General features: G+C 37.3%; 1 protein-coding gene across 1 annotated transcript; it reads left to right on the top strand.

The window, feature by feature from the left end:
• Positions 1-1,269: 1,269 nt before the first annotated feature.
• Positions 1,270-20,304, top strand: LOC117506282 (transportin-3-like; the record flags this gene model as incomplete). Its single annotated transcript, XM_034165772.1, has 3 exons — positions 1,270-1,399; positions 1,478-1,569; positions 20,165-20,304. Coding segments are annotated over exons 1-3 (298 nt in total), but the record flags the coding sequence as incomplete, so codon positions are not given.
• Positions 20,305-20,797: the final 493 nt, after the last annotated feature.

Here is a 20,797-nt window from a genome sequence, read left to right as displayed (position 1 = left end):
CAAAGCATCACAGAATATCACCTTGTTTCTGCTTAAAACTGACTGTCAAATGATTTAAGAGGTTTTACTTTGTCATCTGATGGTTAACAATCACATGAATCCATTTGATTTGGCGCTATATAAAAAAATTGATTGATTGATTGATTTGATCGTTTTGGGTGAAGTGACACTGTTTCAGACAAGCTGCTGAGGTCTGAAATGAAGCATGTGCAGTGGAGGCAGGGTGGACCAATTTTTAGGAGGGGACCGTTCGGTCTGTGACACCGGGCTGAACTGGTTTCACAGTCCAATATAAAGTTTATACAAAATAAAGTCAGTGCAGGACCTTAATGCCATGAATACTCTTGGTGGTGCTGCTTGTCTCTCTGGTACTTAACAGTTTCCTTAACAGTACTTTTGTAAAACCAGCCTTCTCCATGGAGTATCACATTGACAGATTACTAAATTCAGCTCTATACTGATGAGACTAGTTTATATAAGAGCTGGAGTAATGTAATATTTATTATGACCTAATAGCAGCTCGGTAAGAATGACAGAGCAACAACAAGAAAGTAACCAGACTCCTGCAGCTTTGTCTTGGTTCTGAGTTCTGACACAGTGGATTAGTCTCGACGGTCATTTTCAAACTTTCTGTCTGGGTCACCTTTTTCATTTATTTATTTTTGGCTGTGCACTCTGCACATCATCTCCCAAACTTTTCACGTCACACTCATTTGGATATATATATATATATATATATCTGCACGGAGAGCAGGCTGTGAGAGAAAGTGCTAGCCCAAGCTTGCACAGAGAGACGGAAGGAGGCGTTACAGTATTCACATAGATGTTTGTCAAACTGTCACAACAACATCTGTGCAACTGTTTATTTTCTTTATTTTGCTAGAGCCAAAAGCAGTACAAAATGTCATGCTCTGTCACCCGTCCCTCTCGTGCGCGGTGCATTCTGTCACCCGTCCCTCTCGTGCGCGGTGCGTTCTGTCACCCGTCCCACCTGTTTGCGTCGGGTTCTGTCACCTGTCCCACCTGTTTGCGTCGGGTTCTGTCACCCGTCCTTCCCACGATTTCCGTGATCCCAGATGAAATGTTTTGCTTGCTCATCAGTGCAGTCTCTGCTTTGAATAAGCATAGCCACATTACTCCCTTCTTGTGATGCGTCAACATAATCTAATCACGTATTTCTGTAATTTGGTTATGTTGATGCACTACCCTTCCCATACTCTACTTTGCTGATTTTACATGTTGCATGTCATTTTTTTTTGCTGTTGATATGTGGTGTTGACTCCTCCCACAGGAGGGAATTCCTGAAGACACTGATGATTTTGGCGAGTTCAGGATGAGGGTCTCTGACCTGGTGAAGGATGTGATTTTTCTCATTGGGTCCATGGAATGTTTCTCTCAGGTATCCTTTGTTTGTCTGTCGATATGGATCATTGTCTGGATGTTTTTCTCATTATGTTGTTTTCCTGAATTCTTTCAGCTCTACTCCACACTTAAAGAAGAGAATCCACCTTGGGAGGTCACAGAGGCTGTTCTGTTTATCATGGCTGCCATCGCTAAGAGCGTTGATCCGTAAGTACTGCTTTAGCTAATGCTCTAATGATTGAACAGGTTGATGGAGCCATGAGGTCAAAGGTCAGAGGTGTTTGGTGATACTGATATCTTTTCAACTCCTTACTTTCCTGGTGCTTCCGGTCTAACTGTTTCATTGTGAAGCTGACTCTCACCAGATACTAAAGGGGGTGACTGGATATCTTTGGTACCAGGTCTCTGTGGAGAATCCTTGGGAACTTCTGGAATAACTTTGTGTCAAATGAACGGTTAATTAGTGAGACTCAGTTGAGGAGGATCACTGACACTGTGAGGGAACATCAGACACCACATTTAGTCCATGTGGTCAGTTTGTCTGGACAAGATCCAGGGCACAGGTGCTTCAGTGTGCAAGACCGCAGAGACTAAAGAAGGTCAAAGACACACCCACATTTCAAATGGCTGCAGTGGCAACAACGATGTGTGACTGCTGCTTTGTTTGGGTTTACCTGTTGGATTATTGTTTTGACTTTTTCAGTGTAATGACGCGTGACTACTGCTTTGTTTGGGTTTACCTGTTGGATTATTGTTTTGACTTTTTCAGTGTAATGACGCGTGACTACTGCTTTGTTTGGGTTTAACTGTTGGATTATTGTTTTGACTTTTGCGGTGTAATGGCACGTGACTGCTGCTTTGTTTGGGTTTAACTGTTGGATTATTGTTTTGACTTGCAGTGTAATGGCGCGTGACTACTGCTTTGTTTGGGTTTAACTGTTGGATTATTGTTTTGACTTGCAGTATAATGGCGCGTGACTACTGCTTTGTTTGGGTTTAACTGTTGGATTATTGTTTTGACTTTTGCAGTGTAATGACGCATGACTGCTGCTTTGTTTGGGTTTAACTGTTGGATTATTGTTTTGACTTTTGCGGTGTAATGACGCACGACTGCTGCTTTGTTTGGGTTTAACTGTTGGATTATTGTTGTGACTTTTGCACTGTAACGATGTGTGACTGCTGCTTTGTTTGGGTTTAACCGTTAGATTATTGTTGTGACTTTTGCACTGTAAGGACGCGTGACTGCTGCTTTGTTTGGGTTTAACTGTTGGATTATTGTTGTGACTTTTGCACTGTAAGGACGTGTGACTGCTGCTTTGTTTGAGTTTAACTGTTAGATTATTGTTGTGACTTTTGCACTGTAAGGACGCGCGACTGCTGCTTTGTTTGGGTTTAACTGTTGGATTATTGTTGTGACTTTTGCACTGTAAGGACGTGTGACTGCTGCTTTGTTTGGGTTTAACTGTTGGATTATTGTTGTGACTTTTGCGGTGTAATGACGCGCGACTGCTGCTTTGTTTGGGTTTAACTGTTGGATTATTGTTGTGACTTTTGCGGTGTAATGACGCGCGACTGCTGCTTTATTTGGTTTTAACTGTTGGATTATTGTTGTGACTTTTGCACTGTAAGGATGTGTGACTGCTGCTTTGTTTGGGTTTAACTGTTGGATTATTGTTGTGACTTTTGCGGTGTAATGACGCGCGACTGCTGCTTTGTTTGGGTTTAACTGTTGGATTATTGTTGTCACTTTTGCACTGTAAGGACGCGTGACTGCTGCTTTGTTTGGGTTTAACTGTTGGATTATTGTTGTGACTTTTGCACTGTAAGGACGTGTGACTGCTGCTTTGTTTGGGTTTAACTGTTGGATTATTGTTGTGACTTTTGCACTGTAAGGACGGAGACTGCTGCTTTGTTTGGGTTTAACTGTTGGATTATTGTTTTGACTTTTGCGGTGTAATGACGCACAACTGCTGCTTTGTTTGGGTTTAACTGTTGGATTATTGTTTTGACTTTTGCGGTGTAAGGACGCACGACTGCTGCTTTGTTTGGGTTTAACTGCTGGATTATTGTTGTGACTTTTGCACTGTAAGGATGTGAGACTGCTGCTTTGTTTGGGTTTAATTGTTGGATTGTTGTTTTGACTTTTACGGTGTAATGACGCGCGACTGCTGCTTTGGTTGGGTTAAACTGTTGGATTGTTGTTTTGAGTTTTGCGGTGTAACGACACATGACGGTCGCATTGTTTGGGTTTAACTGTTGGATTATTATTGAGACTTACAGTGTCCTGATTATTGACTGCTGCTTTGTTTGGGTTTAACTGTTGGATTATTATTGAGACTTACAGTGTCCTGATTATTGACTGCTGCTTTGTTTGGGTTTAACTGTTGGATTATTATTGAGACTTACAGTGTCCTGATAATTGACTGCTGCTTTGTTTGGGTTTAACTGTTGGATTATTATTGAGATTTACAGTGTCCTGATGATTGACTGCTGCTGTGTTTGGGTTTAACTGTTGGATTATTGTCACTTTTGCAGTGTAATGATGATTGACTGCTGCTTTGTTTGGGTTTAACTGTTGGATTATTATTGAGATTTACAGTGTCCTGATTATTGACTGCTGCTTTGTTTGGGTTTAATTGTTGGATTATTATTGAGACTTAGTGTCCTGATTATTGACTCCTGCTTTGTTTGGGTTTAACTGTTGGATTATTATTGAGATTTACAGTGTCCTGATTATTGACTGCTGCTTTGTTTGGGTTTAACTGTTGGATTATTATTGAGACTTACAGTGTCCTGATTATTGACTCCTGCTTTGTTTGGGTTTAACTGTTGGATTATTAATGAGATTTACAGTGTCCTGATTATTGACTGCTGCTTTATTTGGTTTTAACTGTTGGATTATTGTTGTGACTTTTGCACTGTAAGGATGTGTGACTGCTGCTTTGTTTGGGTTTAACTGTTGGATTATTGTTGTGACTTTGCAGTGTAATGACGTGTGACTGCTGCTTTGTTTGGGTTTAACTGTTGGATTATTATTGAGATTTACAGTGTCCTGATAATTGACTGCTGCTGTGTTTGGGTTTAACTGTTGGATTATTGTCACTTTTGCAGTGTAATGATGATTGACTGCTGCTTTGTTTGGATTTAACTGTTGGATTATTATTGAGACTTACAGTGTCCTGATGATTGACTGCTGCTTTGTTTGGGTTTAACTGTTGGATTATTATTGAGACTTACAGTGTCCTGATTATTGACTCCTGCTTTGTTTGGGTTTAACTGTTGGATTATTGTTGTGACTTTTGCACTGTAAGGATGTGTGACTGCTGCTTTGTTTGGGTTTTACTGTTGGATTATTGTTTTAACTTTTACGGTGTAATGACGTGTGGCTGCTGCTTTGGTTGGGTTAAACTGTTGGATTGTTGTTTTGAGTTTTGCGGTGTAACGACACATGACGGTCGCATTGTTTGGGTTTAACTGTTGGATTTTTATTGAGACTTTTGCAGTGTAATGACGTGTGTCTGCTGCTTTGTTTGGGTTTAACTGTTGGATTATTGTTGTGACTTTTGCAGTGTAATGACGTGTGACTGCTGCTTTGTTTGGGTTTAACTGTTGGATTATTATTGAGACTTACTGTGTCCTGATGATTGACTGCTGCTTTGTTTGGGTTTAACTGTTGGATTATTATTGAGATTTACAGTGTCCTGATGATTGACTGCTGCTTTGTTTGGGTTTAACTGTTGGATTATTATTGAGACTTACAGTCTCCTGATGATTGACTGCTGCTTTGTTTGGGTTTAACTGTTGGATTATTATTGAGACTTACAGTCTCCTGATGATTGCCTGCTGCTTTGTTTGGGTTTAACTGTTGGATTATTATTGAGACTTACAGTCTCCTGATGATTGACTGCTGCTTTGTTTGGGTTTAACTGTTGGATTATTATTGAGCCGTTTACAGTGTAATGACGTGTGACTGCTGGTTTGTTTGGGTTTAACTGTTGGATTATTGTTGTGACTTTTGCACTGTAATGACGTGTGACTGCTGGTTTGTTTGGGTTTAACTGTTGGATTATTGTTGTGACTTTTGCAGTGTCCTGATGATTGACTGCTGCTTTGTTTGCGTTTAACTGTTGGATTAATATTGAGACTTAGTGTCCTGATTATTGACTGCTGCTTTATTTGGGTTTAACTGTTGGATTATTGTTGTGACTTTTGCACTGTAAGGATGTGTGACTGCTGCTTTGTTTGGGTTTAACTGTTGGATTATTGTTTTGACTTTTGCAGTGTAATGACGTGTGACTGCTGCTTTGGTTGGGTTAAACTGTTGGATTGTTGTTTTGAGTTTTGCAGTGTAACGATACATGACGGTCGCATTGTTTGGGTTTAACTGTTGGATTATTATTGAGACTTACAGTGTAACAATGCGTGACCGTCATTTGGGGTTAACTGCTGGCTTATTGTTGAGTTTTTTTTACAGTGCAACGACACGATTGTTGTTTTGTTTGGGTTTGACTGTTGGGTTATTGTTGAGACTTTTTCAGTGTAATGATGCGTGACTGCATGCTTTGTTTGGGTTTGACTGTTGGATTATTGTTCTGACTTTACAGTGTCCTGATGTTTGACTGCTGCTATGGTTGGGTTTAACTGTTGGATTATTGTTGTCACTTTTGCACTGTAATGACGTGTGACTGCTGCTTTGTTTGGGTTTGACCGTTGGATTATTGTTCTGACTTTACAGTGTCCTGATGATTGACTGCTGCTATGGTTGGGTTTAACTGTTGGATTATTGTTGTCACTTTTGCACTGTAATGACGTGTGACTGCTGCTTTGTTTGGGTTTGACCGTTGGATTATTGTTCTGACTTTACAGTGTCCTGATGATTGACTGCTGCTATGGTTGGGTTTAACTGTTGGATTATTGTTGTCACTTTTGCACTGTAATGACGTGTGACTGCTGCTTTGTTTGGGTTTGACCGTTGGCTTATTGTTCTGACTTTACAGTGTCCTGATGATTGACTGCTGCTTTGTTTGGGTTTAACTGTTGGATTATTGTTTTGACTTTTACGGTGTAATGACGCGCGACTGCTGCTTTGGTTGGGTTAAACTGTTGGATTGTTGTTTTGAGTTTTACGGTGTAACGACACAACGGTCGCATTGTTTGGGTTTAACTGTTGGATTATTATTGAGACTTACAGTGTCCTGATGATTGACAGCTGCTGTGTTTGGGTTTAACTGTTGGATTATTGTCACTTTTGCAGTGTAATGATAATTGACTGCTGCTTTGTTTGGGTTTAACTGTTGGATTAATATTGAGACTTAGTGTCCTGATTATTGACTGCTGCTTTATTTGGGTTTAACTGTTGGATTATTATTGAGACTTACAGTGTCCTGATGATTGACTTCTGCTTTGTTTGGGTTTAACTGTTGGATTATTGTCACTTTTGCAGTGTAATGATGATTGACTCCTGCTTGGTTTGGGTTTAATTGTTGGATTATTATTGAGACTTACAGTGTCCTGATTATTGACTCCTGCTTTGTTTGGGTTTAACTGTTGGATTATTATTGAGACTTACAGTGTCCTGATTATTGACTGCTGCTTTGTTTGGGTTTAACTGTTGGATTATTATTGAGACTTACAGTGTCCTGATTATTGACTCCTGCTTTGTTTGGGTTTAACTGTTGGATTATTATTGAGACTTACAGTGTCCTGATTATTGACTGCTGCTTTGTTTGGGTTTAACTGTTGGATTATTATTGAGACTTACAGTGTCCTGATTATTGACTCCTGCTTTGTTTGGGTTTAACTGTTGGATTATTATTGAGACTTACAGTGTCCTGATGATTGACTGCTGCTTTGTTTGGGTTTAACTGTTGGATTATTGTTGTGACTTTTGCACTGTAAGGATGTGTGACTGCTGCTTTGTTTGGGGTAAACTGTTGGATTGTTTTGACTTTTACGGTGTAACGACACATGACGGTCGCATTGTTTGGGTTTAACTGTTGGATTATTGTTGTGACTTTGCAGTGTAATGACGTGTGACTGCTGCTTTGTTTGGGTTTAACTGTTGGATTATTATTGAGATTTACAGTGTCCTGATTATTGACTGCTGCTTTATTTGGGTTTAACTGTTGGATTATTATTGAGAGTTACAGTGTCCTGATTATTGACTCCTGCTTTGTTTGGGTTTAACTGTTGGATTATTGTCACTTTTGCAGTGTAATGATGATTGACTGCTGCTTTGTTTGGGTTAAACTGTTGGATTATTATTGAGACTTACAGTGTAATGATGATTGACTGCTGCGTTGTTTGGGTTTAACTGTTGGATTATTGTCACTTTTGCAGTGTAATGATGATTGACTGCTGCTTTGTTTGGGTTAAACTGTTGGATTATTATTGAGACTTACAGTGTAATGATGATTGACTGCTGCGTTGTTTGGGTTTAACTGTTGGATTATTGTCACTTTTGCAGTGTAATGATGATTGACTGCTGCTTTGTTTGGGTTAAATTGTTGGATTATTATTGAGATTTACAGTGTCCTGATTATTGACTGCTGCTTTGTTTGGGTTTAACTGTTGGATTATTGTCACTTTTGCAGTGTAATGATGATTGACTGCTGCTTTGTTTGGGTTAAGCTGTAGGATTATTATTGAGACTTACAGTGTCCTGATTATTGACTGCTGCTTTGTTTGGGTTTAACTGTGTAACACGATTTTTGTTCCTGGCAAATAAGTGTCTTTTTCCAACTACATTTATTGGAAAACAATAGAAAAAGCGGATTTTTCATGCCAAACTTTGTTTTTTGGGGGCTGTCCAGCAATTTTATCTCCTCAAAACAGCTATTTTTTGACAATTTTCTGAGTTTTTCACAATAAAACTAAAATACGGAACTTAACTGCAGCAAGGTTTATTTTCAAACATTTGAAAACAATTTTACAAAGTTAACAATGAACAGTTTTCCTTGATTTGCGAATGTGCAACGAATCACTTTCCCTGATCAGACCCCAAATATTGTCTATATTTAGTTTATGTTGTCAATATAAGATCCCTGATGTCTGTGTTCAAAGTCCTTTATGTCTTGGTGGAAGTGCTCCCCATGTTCTTCTGATATGCCCCCATGTTGTCCTTCAAGTTGTCAAGATGATCATCCAGAATGTGGACCTTCAGTGACATCCTACAACCCATTTGGCCATAGTTTCTCACCAAAGTCTCAGCCAGTTCCACATAATTGTCAGCCTTGTGGTTGCCCAGAAACCCATGGACAACATCAACAAAACATTTCCATGCCTCCTGTTCCTTTGCTGTCAGTTTCTTTGGAAACTCAGGGCACTCTATGATGATCTTGACTTGTGGTCCAATTAAAACTCCAGCTTTCACTTTTGCCTCTGACAGCTTTGGGAAAAAGTCTTGAAGATACTTGAATGCTGCAGACTCTTTGTCAATCGCTGAAACAAATGGTTTCATGAGGCCCAGTTTGATGTGCAGAGGACGGAACCAAACCTTGTGAGGATCCACCAAAGGCTCATATTTAATGTTACGGCTTCCAACTGAGAATTCAGTCCTTTCAGGCCATTGCCTCCAGTGATAATGTGCTGCCCTGTCTACTGTCCCAAAGGCACAGAAAACAGGGAAACTTGGTGACCTCCATGGAGTCCCATCAGAAATGCAACCATTTTGAAGTCCCCAATGACCTCCCATCCATACTCATCATAGTTCAAAGCTTCCAGCAGATATTTGACAGTGTTGTAATCCTCCTTGAGATGCCCTGAATGATCCAAAGGAAGTGATGGATACTTGTTCCCATTGTGCAGCAGCACAGCCTTCAGGCTTCTCTATCAATGAAGAGTCTCCACTCATTTGGATTACATGCAGTTCCAGTTGCATTGAACAGTCCTGAAATGTCACAACAACACCACAAACTTTCTTCCTTGGCAAAGAAGCTAGAGAAAAGTTGGTGACATTTTCTTTGGCTTGTTACTTGCACACTTTCATCCAACAAGTCCCACTCCTTCAGCCTTGAGATCAAAAGCTCAGCATTTGACTTTGTCAAACAAAGATCTCTGATGAGGTCATTCAGATCTCCTTGACTTGGGAAGTAAGGATTCCTCTCACAAACTGTATCTGTATTGTTCTCCCCATCCTCTGATTCAGTGCTTTCTTCTTCTGATGGATGTTTTCTTTCTGAAGGTTAAGGTACAGGAAGCTCAGCACTATGTTGTACTGGTCCAATGATAGATGGAATGTCAGGATATGGAATAGCAGGTGCATTCTTCCCACTTCGGCGTTTGGAAGGATCCACCATGCAGAAGTGACAGTTGGTTGAGTGGTCAGTGGGTTCACGCCATATTCTTGGAACAGCAAAGTTCATTGCTCTCTTTTCCCCTCTGTACCATCCTGCAAAAAGAGTGAAAATATTTGTTTAATGACTGACCATTCAATATTTGCAATACAAGATTTTGGCTTTTTCAACAAAACATAACTTTCTCACCTTCGAGTGTTTTCTTGCAATATTCACAAGCTAAGTGAGGTGCCCAGTTCTTATCTTGGTCTCCAACTGGCATTCCAAAAAGCTCTGTAAGCTTCACACATTTTGCTGGATGCTGTCATTCTTTGATTAAAGAGTGAAATATTCATGAACAAAGGAGATTCTTCAAACCTCAGTAAATTACTCTCCTGTTCTTGAAAGTTCTTGCTCAATCTGTACAAATGAGGAAGGATTTCAAGAATATAATTGCTTTGTCATCATTGTATTATGTTTAAAATGATGTTTGAACACTTTTGACATGATCACAAAAAGAAAATATGATGACCACAACTCTGACAAATGGATTTAACTTTTCCAGAAATCAGTAGTGACCACTCAGTGAATGTGAAAACTGGTTAATTTGCAGTTTCATTGTCCTGACCACAAAACCAAAGTTTGGAGGTCAAGACCTCTCTTTTCTCTTTTGATTGGTTGTGAAGAAATGGGAAATAATGGTTTTAACCCAGGAACAAGACAAAAGTGAAAATTTGTTACTTAGTGAGACTTGCAGTGTAACGATGCGCGACTGTTATTTGGGTTTAACTGTTGGATTATTCTTGAGTTTTCTACAGTGTAACGACGCATGGTTGTTTTGTTTGGGTTTCACTGTTGGATTATTTTTGAGACTTTTCGATAGCTAGATAGATAGATATATTGTCATTACAAGTGCAACAAAATTTCTTCATACCCAATCAGCTGAGACAAAAATACGATTAATCCGCAGTTATTACAAGTTGAACATAATAATGGCACACATCAGAATTAAAACAGCCATACATACAGATTTGATTGTTTATGTACGCTAAACTTTAAGACAGTTCATTATCCAAATTGAGGAAATGTGTGTGTGGGGAGGCTGCAGCAGTGTCCCGCGCAGCTGCGAGCTCGGGTGGAGCGGCAGGGCACAGGCAAGGGGTGGGCTTGTAGGGGTGGGAGGGCTGAGAGAAGGGGTGTGCGTCGTGTTCAGATGAGATGAGTTTGTATCAGTCAGATGAGTTTGTATCAGTTTCTGTCAGTGTGCGCACAATGTCTGGAGTTGCCTTGACAACATCAGACTGTAGGGGAGGCAGAAGATAAGAGGGTAGCCGAATGGTTCACCAAGGCCGTAGAAATTCTTCTGGAGGAAAACAGCAGGCCGATTTGACCTTCATAGGCCGATAAGCCTGCCATGTTTAGTGATGAGCAGAGAAACACATTTGAAACTCCTCTGACCGACCAAATCCAATTTGAGTATTCCCTGGTCTCCGCCATCTTCCATTGCAAGGCATACATTTGCTCCAACATGTTATCCAACTTATGTCTGAGTTCAAGGGTTAACGCAGTCTGAGACTGTATCACCTTGCCCAACTCATTAATCATGACGGACAGGTGAGGGGTCGTGGTTCTGGTAGCAGCTGTGTTACCAGTTCTCTGGTAGGTCAGGGCAGCACATAAACCAATAAGCACCAGCCCTCCCACAATAACATAGCACGCAGGGTAGGTTCCATCTGGGCATGCAGGGTCTCCCAGCCCTGATTTCCTTGTTGAAAAAATGGTGTTAATAGCATTTAGAGACCAGCTGATCAATTGCATGGTTAATCCTAATATAGTTTGAAGAATTCACAGTTTGGTGAAGTTGGGACTTTTGAAGGTTGGAGTGGAGATAGAAAAGCACAGAGGCAGAGGAGAGAGGAGGAGATGCGACCGCCCTCACCGGAGTCTCAAGCTGAGGTTTTACAGGGTAACGACGCGTGACTGTCAATGTTCAGGTTTGACTGTTGGATTGTTGTTGAGACTTTTACAGTGTAATGATGCGTGACTGTTGTTTTGTTTGCGTGTAACTGTTGGATTATTTTTTATGATTTTTACAGTGTAATGACACGTGACTGTCGTTTTGTTAGGGTGTAACTGTTGGATTATTTTTTATGATTTTTACAGTGTAATGATGTGTGACTGTTAGGGTTTAACTGTTGGATTATTTTTATGATTTTTACAGTGTAATGACGTGTGACTGTTTTGTTTGTGTGTAACAGTTGGATTATTTTTTTATGATTTTTACAGTGTAATGACGTGACTGTTGTTTTGTTTGGGTGTAACTGTGAGATTATTTTTTATGATTTTTACAGTGTAATGATATGTGACTGTTGTTTTGTTTGGGTGTAACTGTTGGATTATTTTTTTAAGGATTTTTACAGTGTAATGACGTAACTGCTGCTTTGTTAGGGTGTAACGGTTGAATTATTTTTTATGATGTTTACAGTGTAATGACGTGTGACTGTCGTTTTGTTAGGGTTTAACTGTTGGATTATTTTTTATGATGTCTACAGTGTAATGACATGTGACTGTCGTTTTGTTAGGGTGTAACTGTTGTATTATTTTTTATGTTTACAGTGTAATGTGTGACTGCTGCTTTGTTTAGGTGTAACTGTTGGATTATTTTTTATGATGTTTACAGTGTAATGACATGTGACTGTCGTTTTGTTAGGGTGTAACTGTTGGATTATTTTTATGATTTTTACAGTGTAATGATGTGTGACTGTTTTGTTTGGGTGTAACTGTTGGATTATTTTTTATGATGTTTACAGTGTAATGACATGTGACTGTCATTTTGTTAGGGTTTAACTGTGGGATTATTTTTATGATTTTTACAGTGTAATGACATAACTGCTGCTTTGGGTGTAACTTGGATTATTTTTTATGATATTTACAGTGTAATGACGTGTGACTGTCGTTTTGTTAGGGTGTAACTGTTGGATTATTTTTTATGATGTTTACAGTGTAATGACGTGTGACTGTCGTTTTGTTAGGGTGTAACTGTTGGATTATTTTTTTATGATGTTTACAGTGTAATGGCGTGTGACTGTGGTTTTGTTAGGGTGTAACTGTTGGATTATTTTTTATGATTTTTACAGTGTAATGACGTGTGACTGTCGTTTTGTTAGGGTGTAACTGTTGGATTATTTATTATGATGTTTACAGTGTAATGACGTGTGACTGTCGTTTTGTTATGGTGTAACTGTTGGATTATTTTTTATGATGTTTACAGTGTAATGATGTGTGACTGTTGTTTTGTTAGGGTTTAACTGTTGGATTATTTATTATGATTTTTACAGTGTAATGACGTGTGACTGTCGTTTTGTTAGGGTTTAACTGTGGGATTATTTTTTATCATTTTTAGTGTAATGACGTGTGACTGTCGTTTTGTTAGGGTTTAACTGTTGGATTATTTTTTATGATTTTTACAGTGTAATGACGTGTGACTGTCGTTTTGTTAGGGTGTAACTGTTGGATTATTTTTTATGATTTTTACAGTGTAATGATGTGTGACTGTTAGGGTTTAACTGTTGGATTATTTTTATGATTTTTACAGTGTAATGATGTGTGACTGTTTTGTTTGGGTGTAACTGTTGGATTATTTTTTTATGATGTTTACAGTGTAATGACGTGTGACTGTCGTTTTGTTAGGGTGTAACTGTTGGATTATTTACTATGACGTGTGACTGTCGTTTTGTTAGGGTGTAACTGTTGGATTATTTACTATGACGTGTGACTGTCGTTTTGTTTGGGTGTAACTGTGAGATTATTTTTATGATTTTTACAGTGTAATGATATGTGACTGTTTTGTTTGGGTGTAACTGTTGGATTATTTTTTTAAGGATTTTTACAGTGTAATGACGTAACTGCTGCTTTGTTAGGGTGTAACGGTTGGATTATTTTTTATGATGTTTACAGTGTAATGACGTGTGACTGTTGTTTTGTTAGGGTTTAACTGTTGGATTATTTATTATGATTTTTACAGTGTAATGACGTGTGACTGTCGTTTTGTTAGGGTTTAACTGTGGGATTATTTTTTATGATGTTTACAGTGTAATGACATGTGACTCGTTTTGTTAGGGTGTAACTGTTGTATTATTTTTTATGTTTACAGTGTAATGTGTGACTGCTGCTTTGTTTAGGTGTAACTGTTGGATTATTTTTATGATTTTTACAGTGTAATGATGTGTGACTGTTTTGTTAGGATGTAACTGTTGGATTATTTTTTATGATTTTTACAGCGTAATGACATAACTGCTGCTTTGGGTGTAACTGTTGGATTATTTTTTATGATGTTTACAGTGTAATGACGTGTGACTGTCGTTTTGTTAGGGTGTAACTGTTGGATTATTTTTTTATGATTTTTACAGTGTAATGACGTGTGACTGTCGTTTTGTTAGGGTGTAACTGTTGGATTATTTTTTATGATGTTTACAGTGTAATGACGTGTGACTGTCGTTTTGTTAGGGTTTAACTGTTGGATTATTTATTATGATGTTTACAGTGTAATGACGTGTGACTGTCGTTTTGTTAGGGTTTAACTGTTGGATTATTTATTATGATGTTTACAGTGTAATGACGTGTGACTGTCGTTTTGTTAGGGTTTAACTGTTGGATTATTTATTATGATGTTTACAGTGTAATGACGTGTGACTGTCGTTTTGTTAGGGTTTAACTGTGGGATTATTTTTTTTATCATTTTTACAGTGTAATGACGTGTGACTGTCGTTTTGTTAGGGTTTAACTGTTGGATTATTTTTTATGATTTTTACAGTGTAATGATGTGTGACTGTTAGGGTTTAACTGTTGGATTATTTTTATGATTTTTACAGTGTAATGACGTGTGACTGTTTTGTTTGGGTGTAACTGTTGGATTATTTTTTTATGATGTTTACAGTGTAATGACGTGTGACTGTCGTTTTGTTAGGGTGTAACTGTTGGATTATTTATTATGACGTGTGACTGTCGTTTTGTTAGGGTTTAACTGTTGGATTATTTTTATGATTTTTACAGTGTAATGACGTGTGACTGTTTTGTTTGGGTGTAACTGTTGGATTATTTTTTTATGATGTTTACAGTGTAATGACGTGTGACTGTCGTTTTGTTAGGGTATAACTGTTGGATTATTTTTTTATGATGTTTACAGTGTAATGACGTGTGACTGTCGTTTTGTTAGGGTGTAACTGTTGGATTATTCATTATGATTTTTACAGTGTAATGACGTGTGACTGTCGTTTTGTTAGGGTGTAACTGTTGGATTATTTATTATGATTTTTACAGTGTAATGACGTGTGACTGTCGTTTTGTTAGGGTGTAACTGTTGGATTATTTTTTTATGATGTTTACAGTGTAATGACGTGTGACTGTTTTGTTTGGGTGTAACTGTTTGATTATTTTTTTATGATGTTTACAGTGTAATGACGTGTGACTGTCGTTTTGTTAGGGTATAACTGTTGGATTATTTTTTTATGATGTTTACAGTGTAATGACGTGTGACTGTTTTGTTTGGGTGTAACTGTTTGATTATTTTTTTATGATGTTTACAGTGTAATGACGTGTGACTGTCGTTTTGTTAGGGTATAACTGTTGGATTATTTTTTTATGATGTTTACAGTGTAATGACGTGTGACTGTCGTTTTGTTAGGGTGTAACTGTTGGATTATTTATTATGATTTTTACAGTGTAATGACGTGTGACTGTCGTTTTGTTAGGGTGTAACTGTTGGATTATTTTTTTATGATGTTTACAGTGTAATGACGTGTGACTGTCGTTTTGTTAGGGTGTAACTGTTGGATTATTATGATTTTTACAGTGTAATGACGTGTGACTGTCGTTTTGTTAGGGTGTAACTGTTGGATTATTATGATTTTTACAGTGTAATGACGTGTGACTGTCGTTTTGTTAGGGTGTAACTGTTGGATTATTTTTTTATGATGTTTACAGTGTAATGACGTGTGACTGTTTTGTTTGGGTGTAATTGTTGGATTATTTATTATGATTTTTACAGTGTAATGACGTGTGACTGTCGCTTTGTTAGGGTGTAACTGTTGGATTATTTTTTTATGATGTTTACAGTGTAATGACGTGTGACTGTCGTTTTGTTAGGGTGTAACTGTTGGATTATTTATTATGATGTTTACAGTGTAATGACGTGTGACTGTCGTTTTGTTAGGGTGTAACTGTTGGATTATTTATTATGATTTTTACAGTGTAATGACGTGTGACTGTCGCTTTGTTAAGGTGTAACTGTTGGATTATTTATTCTGATGTTTACAGTGTAATGACGTGTGACTGTCGTTTTGTTAGGGTTTAACTGTTGGATTATTTATTATCATTTTTACAGTGTAATGACGTGTGACTGTCGCTTTGTTAGGGTGTAACTGTTGGATTATTTTTTTATGATGTTTACAGTGTAATGACGTGTGACTGTCGTTTTGTTAGGGTATAACTGTTGGATTATTTTTTTATGATGTTTACAGTGTAATGACGTGTGACTGTCGTTTTGTTAGGGTGTAACTGTTGGATTATTTATTATGATTTTTACAGTGTAATGACGTGTGACTGTCGTTTTGTTAGGGTGTAACTGTTGGATTATTTTTTTATGATGTTTACAGTGTAATGACGTGTGACTGTCGTTTTGTTAGGGTATAACTGTTGGATTATTTTTTATGATTTTTACAGTGTAATGACATGTGACTGTCGTTTTGTTAGGGTGTAACTGTTGGATTATTATGATTTTTACAGTGTAATGACGTGTGACTGTCGTTTTGTTAGGGTGTAACTGTTGGATTATTTTTTTATGATGTTTACAGTGTAATGACATGTGACTGTCGTTTTGTTAGGGTATAACTGTTGGATTATTTTTTTATGATGTTTACAGTGTAATGACGTGTGACTGTCGTTTTGTTAGGGTGTAACTGTTGGATTATTTATTATGATTTTTACAGTGTAATGACGTGTGACTGTCGTTTTGTTAGGGTGTAACTGTTGGATTATTTATTATGATTTTTACAGTGTAATGACGTGTGACTGTCGTTTTGTTAGGGTGTAACTGTTGGATTATTATGATTTTTACAGTGTAATGACGTGTGACTGTCGTTTTGTTAGGGTGTAACTGTTGGATTATTTTTTTATGATGTTTACAGTGTAATGACGTGTGACTGTCGTTTTGTTAGGGTGTAACTGTTGGATTATTTTTTTATGATGTTTACAGTGTAATGACGTGTGACTGTCGTTTTGTTAGGGTGTAACTGTTGGATTATTTATTATGATTTTTACAGTGTAATGACGTGTGACTGTCGTTTTGTTAGGGTGTAACTGTTGGATTATTTATTAGGATTTTTACAGTGTAATGATGTGTGACTGTCGCTTTGTTAAGGTGTAACTGTTGGATTATTTATTATGATGTTTACAGTGTAATGACGTGTGACTGTCGTTTTGTTAGGGTTTAACTGTTGGATTATTTATTATAATTTTTACAGTGTAATGACGTGTGACTGTCGCTTTGTTAGGGTGTAACTGTTGGATTATTTTTTTATGATGTTTACAGTGTAATGACGTGTGACTGTCGCTTTGTTAGGGTGTAACTGTTGGATTATTTTTTTATGATGTTTACAGTGTAATGACGTGTGACTGTTTTGTTAGGGTGTAACTGTTGGATTATTTATTATGATGTTTACAGTGTAATGACGTGTGACTGTCGTTTTGTTAGGGTGTAACTGTTGGATTATTTATTATGATGTTTACAGTGTAATGACGTGTGACTGTCGTTTTGTTAGGGTTTAACTGTTGGATTATTTTTTTATGATGTTTACAGTGTAATGACGTGTGACTGTCGTTTTGTTAGGGTGTAACTGTTGGATTATTTTTTTATGATGTTTACAGTGTAATGACGTGTGACTGTCGTTTTGTTAGGGTTTAACTGTTGGATTATGTTTTATGATTTTTACAGTGTAATGACATGTGACTGTCGTTTTGTTAGGGTGTAACTGTTGGATTATGTTTTATGATTTTTACAGTGTAATGACATGTGACTGTCGTTTTGTTAGGGTGTAACTGTTGGATTATTATGATTTTTACAGTGTAATGACGTGTGACTGTCGTTTTGTTATGATGTAACTGTTGGATTATTTTTTATGATTTTTACAGTGTAATGACGTGACTGTCGTTTTGTTAGGGTGTAACTGTTGGATTATTATGATTTTTACAGTGTAATGACGTGTGACTGTCGTTTTGTTAGGGTTTAACTGTTGGATTATTTTTTATGATTTTTACAGTGTAATGACGTGTGACTGTCGTTTTGTTAGGGTGTAACTGTTGGATTATTTTTTTATGATGTTTACAGTGTAATGACGTGTGACTGTCGTTTTGTTAGGGTGTAACTGTTGGATTATTTTTTTATGATGTTTACAGTGTAATGACGTGTGACTATCGTTTTGTTAGGGTGTAACTGTTGGATTATTTTTTTATGATGTTTACAGTGTAATGACGTGTGACTGTCGTTTTGTTAGGGTTTAACTGTTGGATTATTTTTTATGATGTTTACAGTGTAATGACGTGTGACTGTCGTTTTGTTAGGGTTTAACTGTTGGATTATTTTTTATGATTTTTACAGTGTAATGACGTGTGACTGTCGTTTTGTTAGGGTGTAACTGTTGGATTATTTTTTTATGATGTTTACAGTGTAATGACGTGTGACTGTCGTTTTGTTAGGGTGTAACTGTTGGATTATTTTTTTATGATGTTTACAGTGTAATGACGTGTGACTGTCGTTTTGTTAGGGTGTAACTGTTGGATTATTTTTTTATGATGTTTACAGTGTAATGACGTGTGACTGTCGTTTTGTTAGGGTTTAACTGTTGGATTATGTTTTATGATTTTTACAGTGTAATGACATGTGACTGTCGTTTTGTTAGGGTGTAACTGTTGGATTATTATGATTTTTACAGTGTAATGACGTGTGACTGTCGTTTTGTTATGATGTAACTGTTGGATTATTTTTTATGATTTTTACAGTGTAATGACGTGACTGTCGTTTTGTTAGGGTGTAACTGTTGGATTATTATGATTTTTACAGTGTAATGACGTGTGACTGTCGTTTTGTTAGGGTTTAACTGTTGGATTATTTTTTATGATTTTTACAGTGTAATGACGTGTGACTGTCGTTTTGTTAGGGTGTAACTGTTGGATTATTTTTTTATGATGTTTACAGTGTAATGACGTGTGACTGTCGTTTTGTTAGGGTGTAACTGTTGGATTATTTTTTTATGATGTTTACAGTGTAATGACGTGTGACTGTCGTTTTGTTAGGGTTTAACTGTTGGATTATTTTTTATGATTTTTACAGTGTAATGACGTGTGACTGTCGTTTTGTTAGGGTGTAACTGTTGGATTATTTTTTTATGATGTTTACAGTGTAATGACGTGTGACTGTCGTTTTGTTAGGGTTTAACTGTTGGATTATTTTTTATGATTTTTACAGTGTAATGACGTGTGACTGTCGTTTTGTTAGGGTTTAACTGTTGGATTATTTTTTATGATTTTTACAGTGTAATGACGTGTGACTGTCGTTTTGTTAGGGTGTAACTGTTGGATTATTTTTTTATGATGTTTACAGTGTAATGACGTGTGACTGTCGTTTTGTTAGGGTGTAACTGTTGGATTATTTTTTTATGATGTTTACAGTGTAATGACGTGTGACTGTCGTTTTGTTAGGGTTTAACTGTTGGATTATTTTTTATGATTTTTACAGTGTAATGACGTGTGACTGTCGTTTTGTTAGGGTGTAACTGTTGGATTATTTTTTATGATTTTTACAGTGTAATGACGTGACTGTCGTTTTGTTAGGGTGTAACTGTTGGATTATTATGATTTTTACAGTGTAATGACGTGTGACTGTCGTTTTGTTAGGGTGTAACTGTTGGATTATTTTTTTATGATGTTTACAGTGTAATGACATGTGACTGTCGTTTTGTTAGGGTGTAACTGTTGGATTATTATGATTTTTACAGTGTAATGACGTGTGACTGTCGTTTTGTTAGGGTGTAACTGTTGGATTATTTTTTTATGATGTTTACAGTGTAATGACGTGTGACTGTCGTTTTGTTAGGGTTTAACTGTTGGATTATGTTTTATGATTTTTACAGTGTAATGACATGTGACTGTCGTTTTGTTAGGGTTTAACTGTTGGATTATGTTTTATGATTTTTACAGTGTAATGACATGTGACTGTCGTTTTGTTAGGGTGTAACTGTTGGATTATTATGATTTTTACAGTGTAATGACGTGTGACTGTCGTTTTGTTATGATGTAACTGTTGGATTATTTTTTATGATTTTTACAGTGTAATGACGTGACTGTCGTTTTGTTAGGGTGTAACTGTTGGATTATTATGATTTTTACAGTGTAATGACGTGTGACTGTCGTTTTGTTAGGGTGTAACTGTGGGATTATTTATCTCTCTGTTTTCTTTTTTGTCTGATGGTGAACAGGGTGAATAATCCCACCCTGACGGAGGTCTTGGAACAGGTGGTGCTGCTTCCTCAGAATGTCCACATGGCTGTTCGTTACACCAGCATTGAACTGGTGGGCGAGATGAGTGAGGTGGTGGACAGAAATCCTCGCTTCCTCGGTATGGCTTCTGTTATTATGCTCTACCGCTTTTATTTACTATATTTTTATTTATTTAAGATTTATTTAACCACAAAAGTTCCACTGACATTATAAACCTTTTGTAAGTGAGTCCTGGCCAAGAGACAGCAAGAGTTACAGAACAGTTACAATTAATTTCACACAACTAAAATAACATACAATTTATGAAAAAGTTACAATTTAAACAGCTCGTCTCAAGTGCTGTCAGTCTGGACTTAGAAGTGCTCAATGAACTAAATTCAGGTCATTCCCAGTCTTTTTGCAACATGTTCCACGTAGACGGAGCCGAGCAACCAAAGGCCCTTTTCCCAGTTCTGTGGGGGCAAACGGAACAGAGAGCAAGAAATGATCGTTTGAACGCAAGAATCAGATTACTTATGTAAGAAGGCAGCAGCCCATCATGGCCTCATAAATCAAAGTGTACCAGTGTCCCAACCTGCTGGTGGACAAAGGAGGACGTCCCACTGGACAAT

This window comes from Thalassophryne amazonica, unplaced genomic scaffold (genome assembly GCF_902500255.1).
Source record: "Thalassophryne amazonica unplaced genomic scaffold, fThaAma1.1, whole genome shotgun sequence".
Taxonomy (NCBI): domain Eukaryota; kingdom Metazoa; phylum Chordata; class Actinopteri; order Batrachoidiformes; family Batrachoididae; genus Thalassophryne; species Thalassophryne amazonica.
This window is presented reverse-complemented; position numbering and strand designations above follow the sequence as displayed.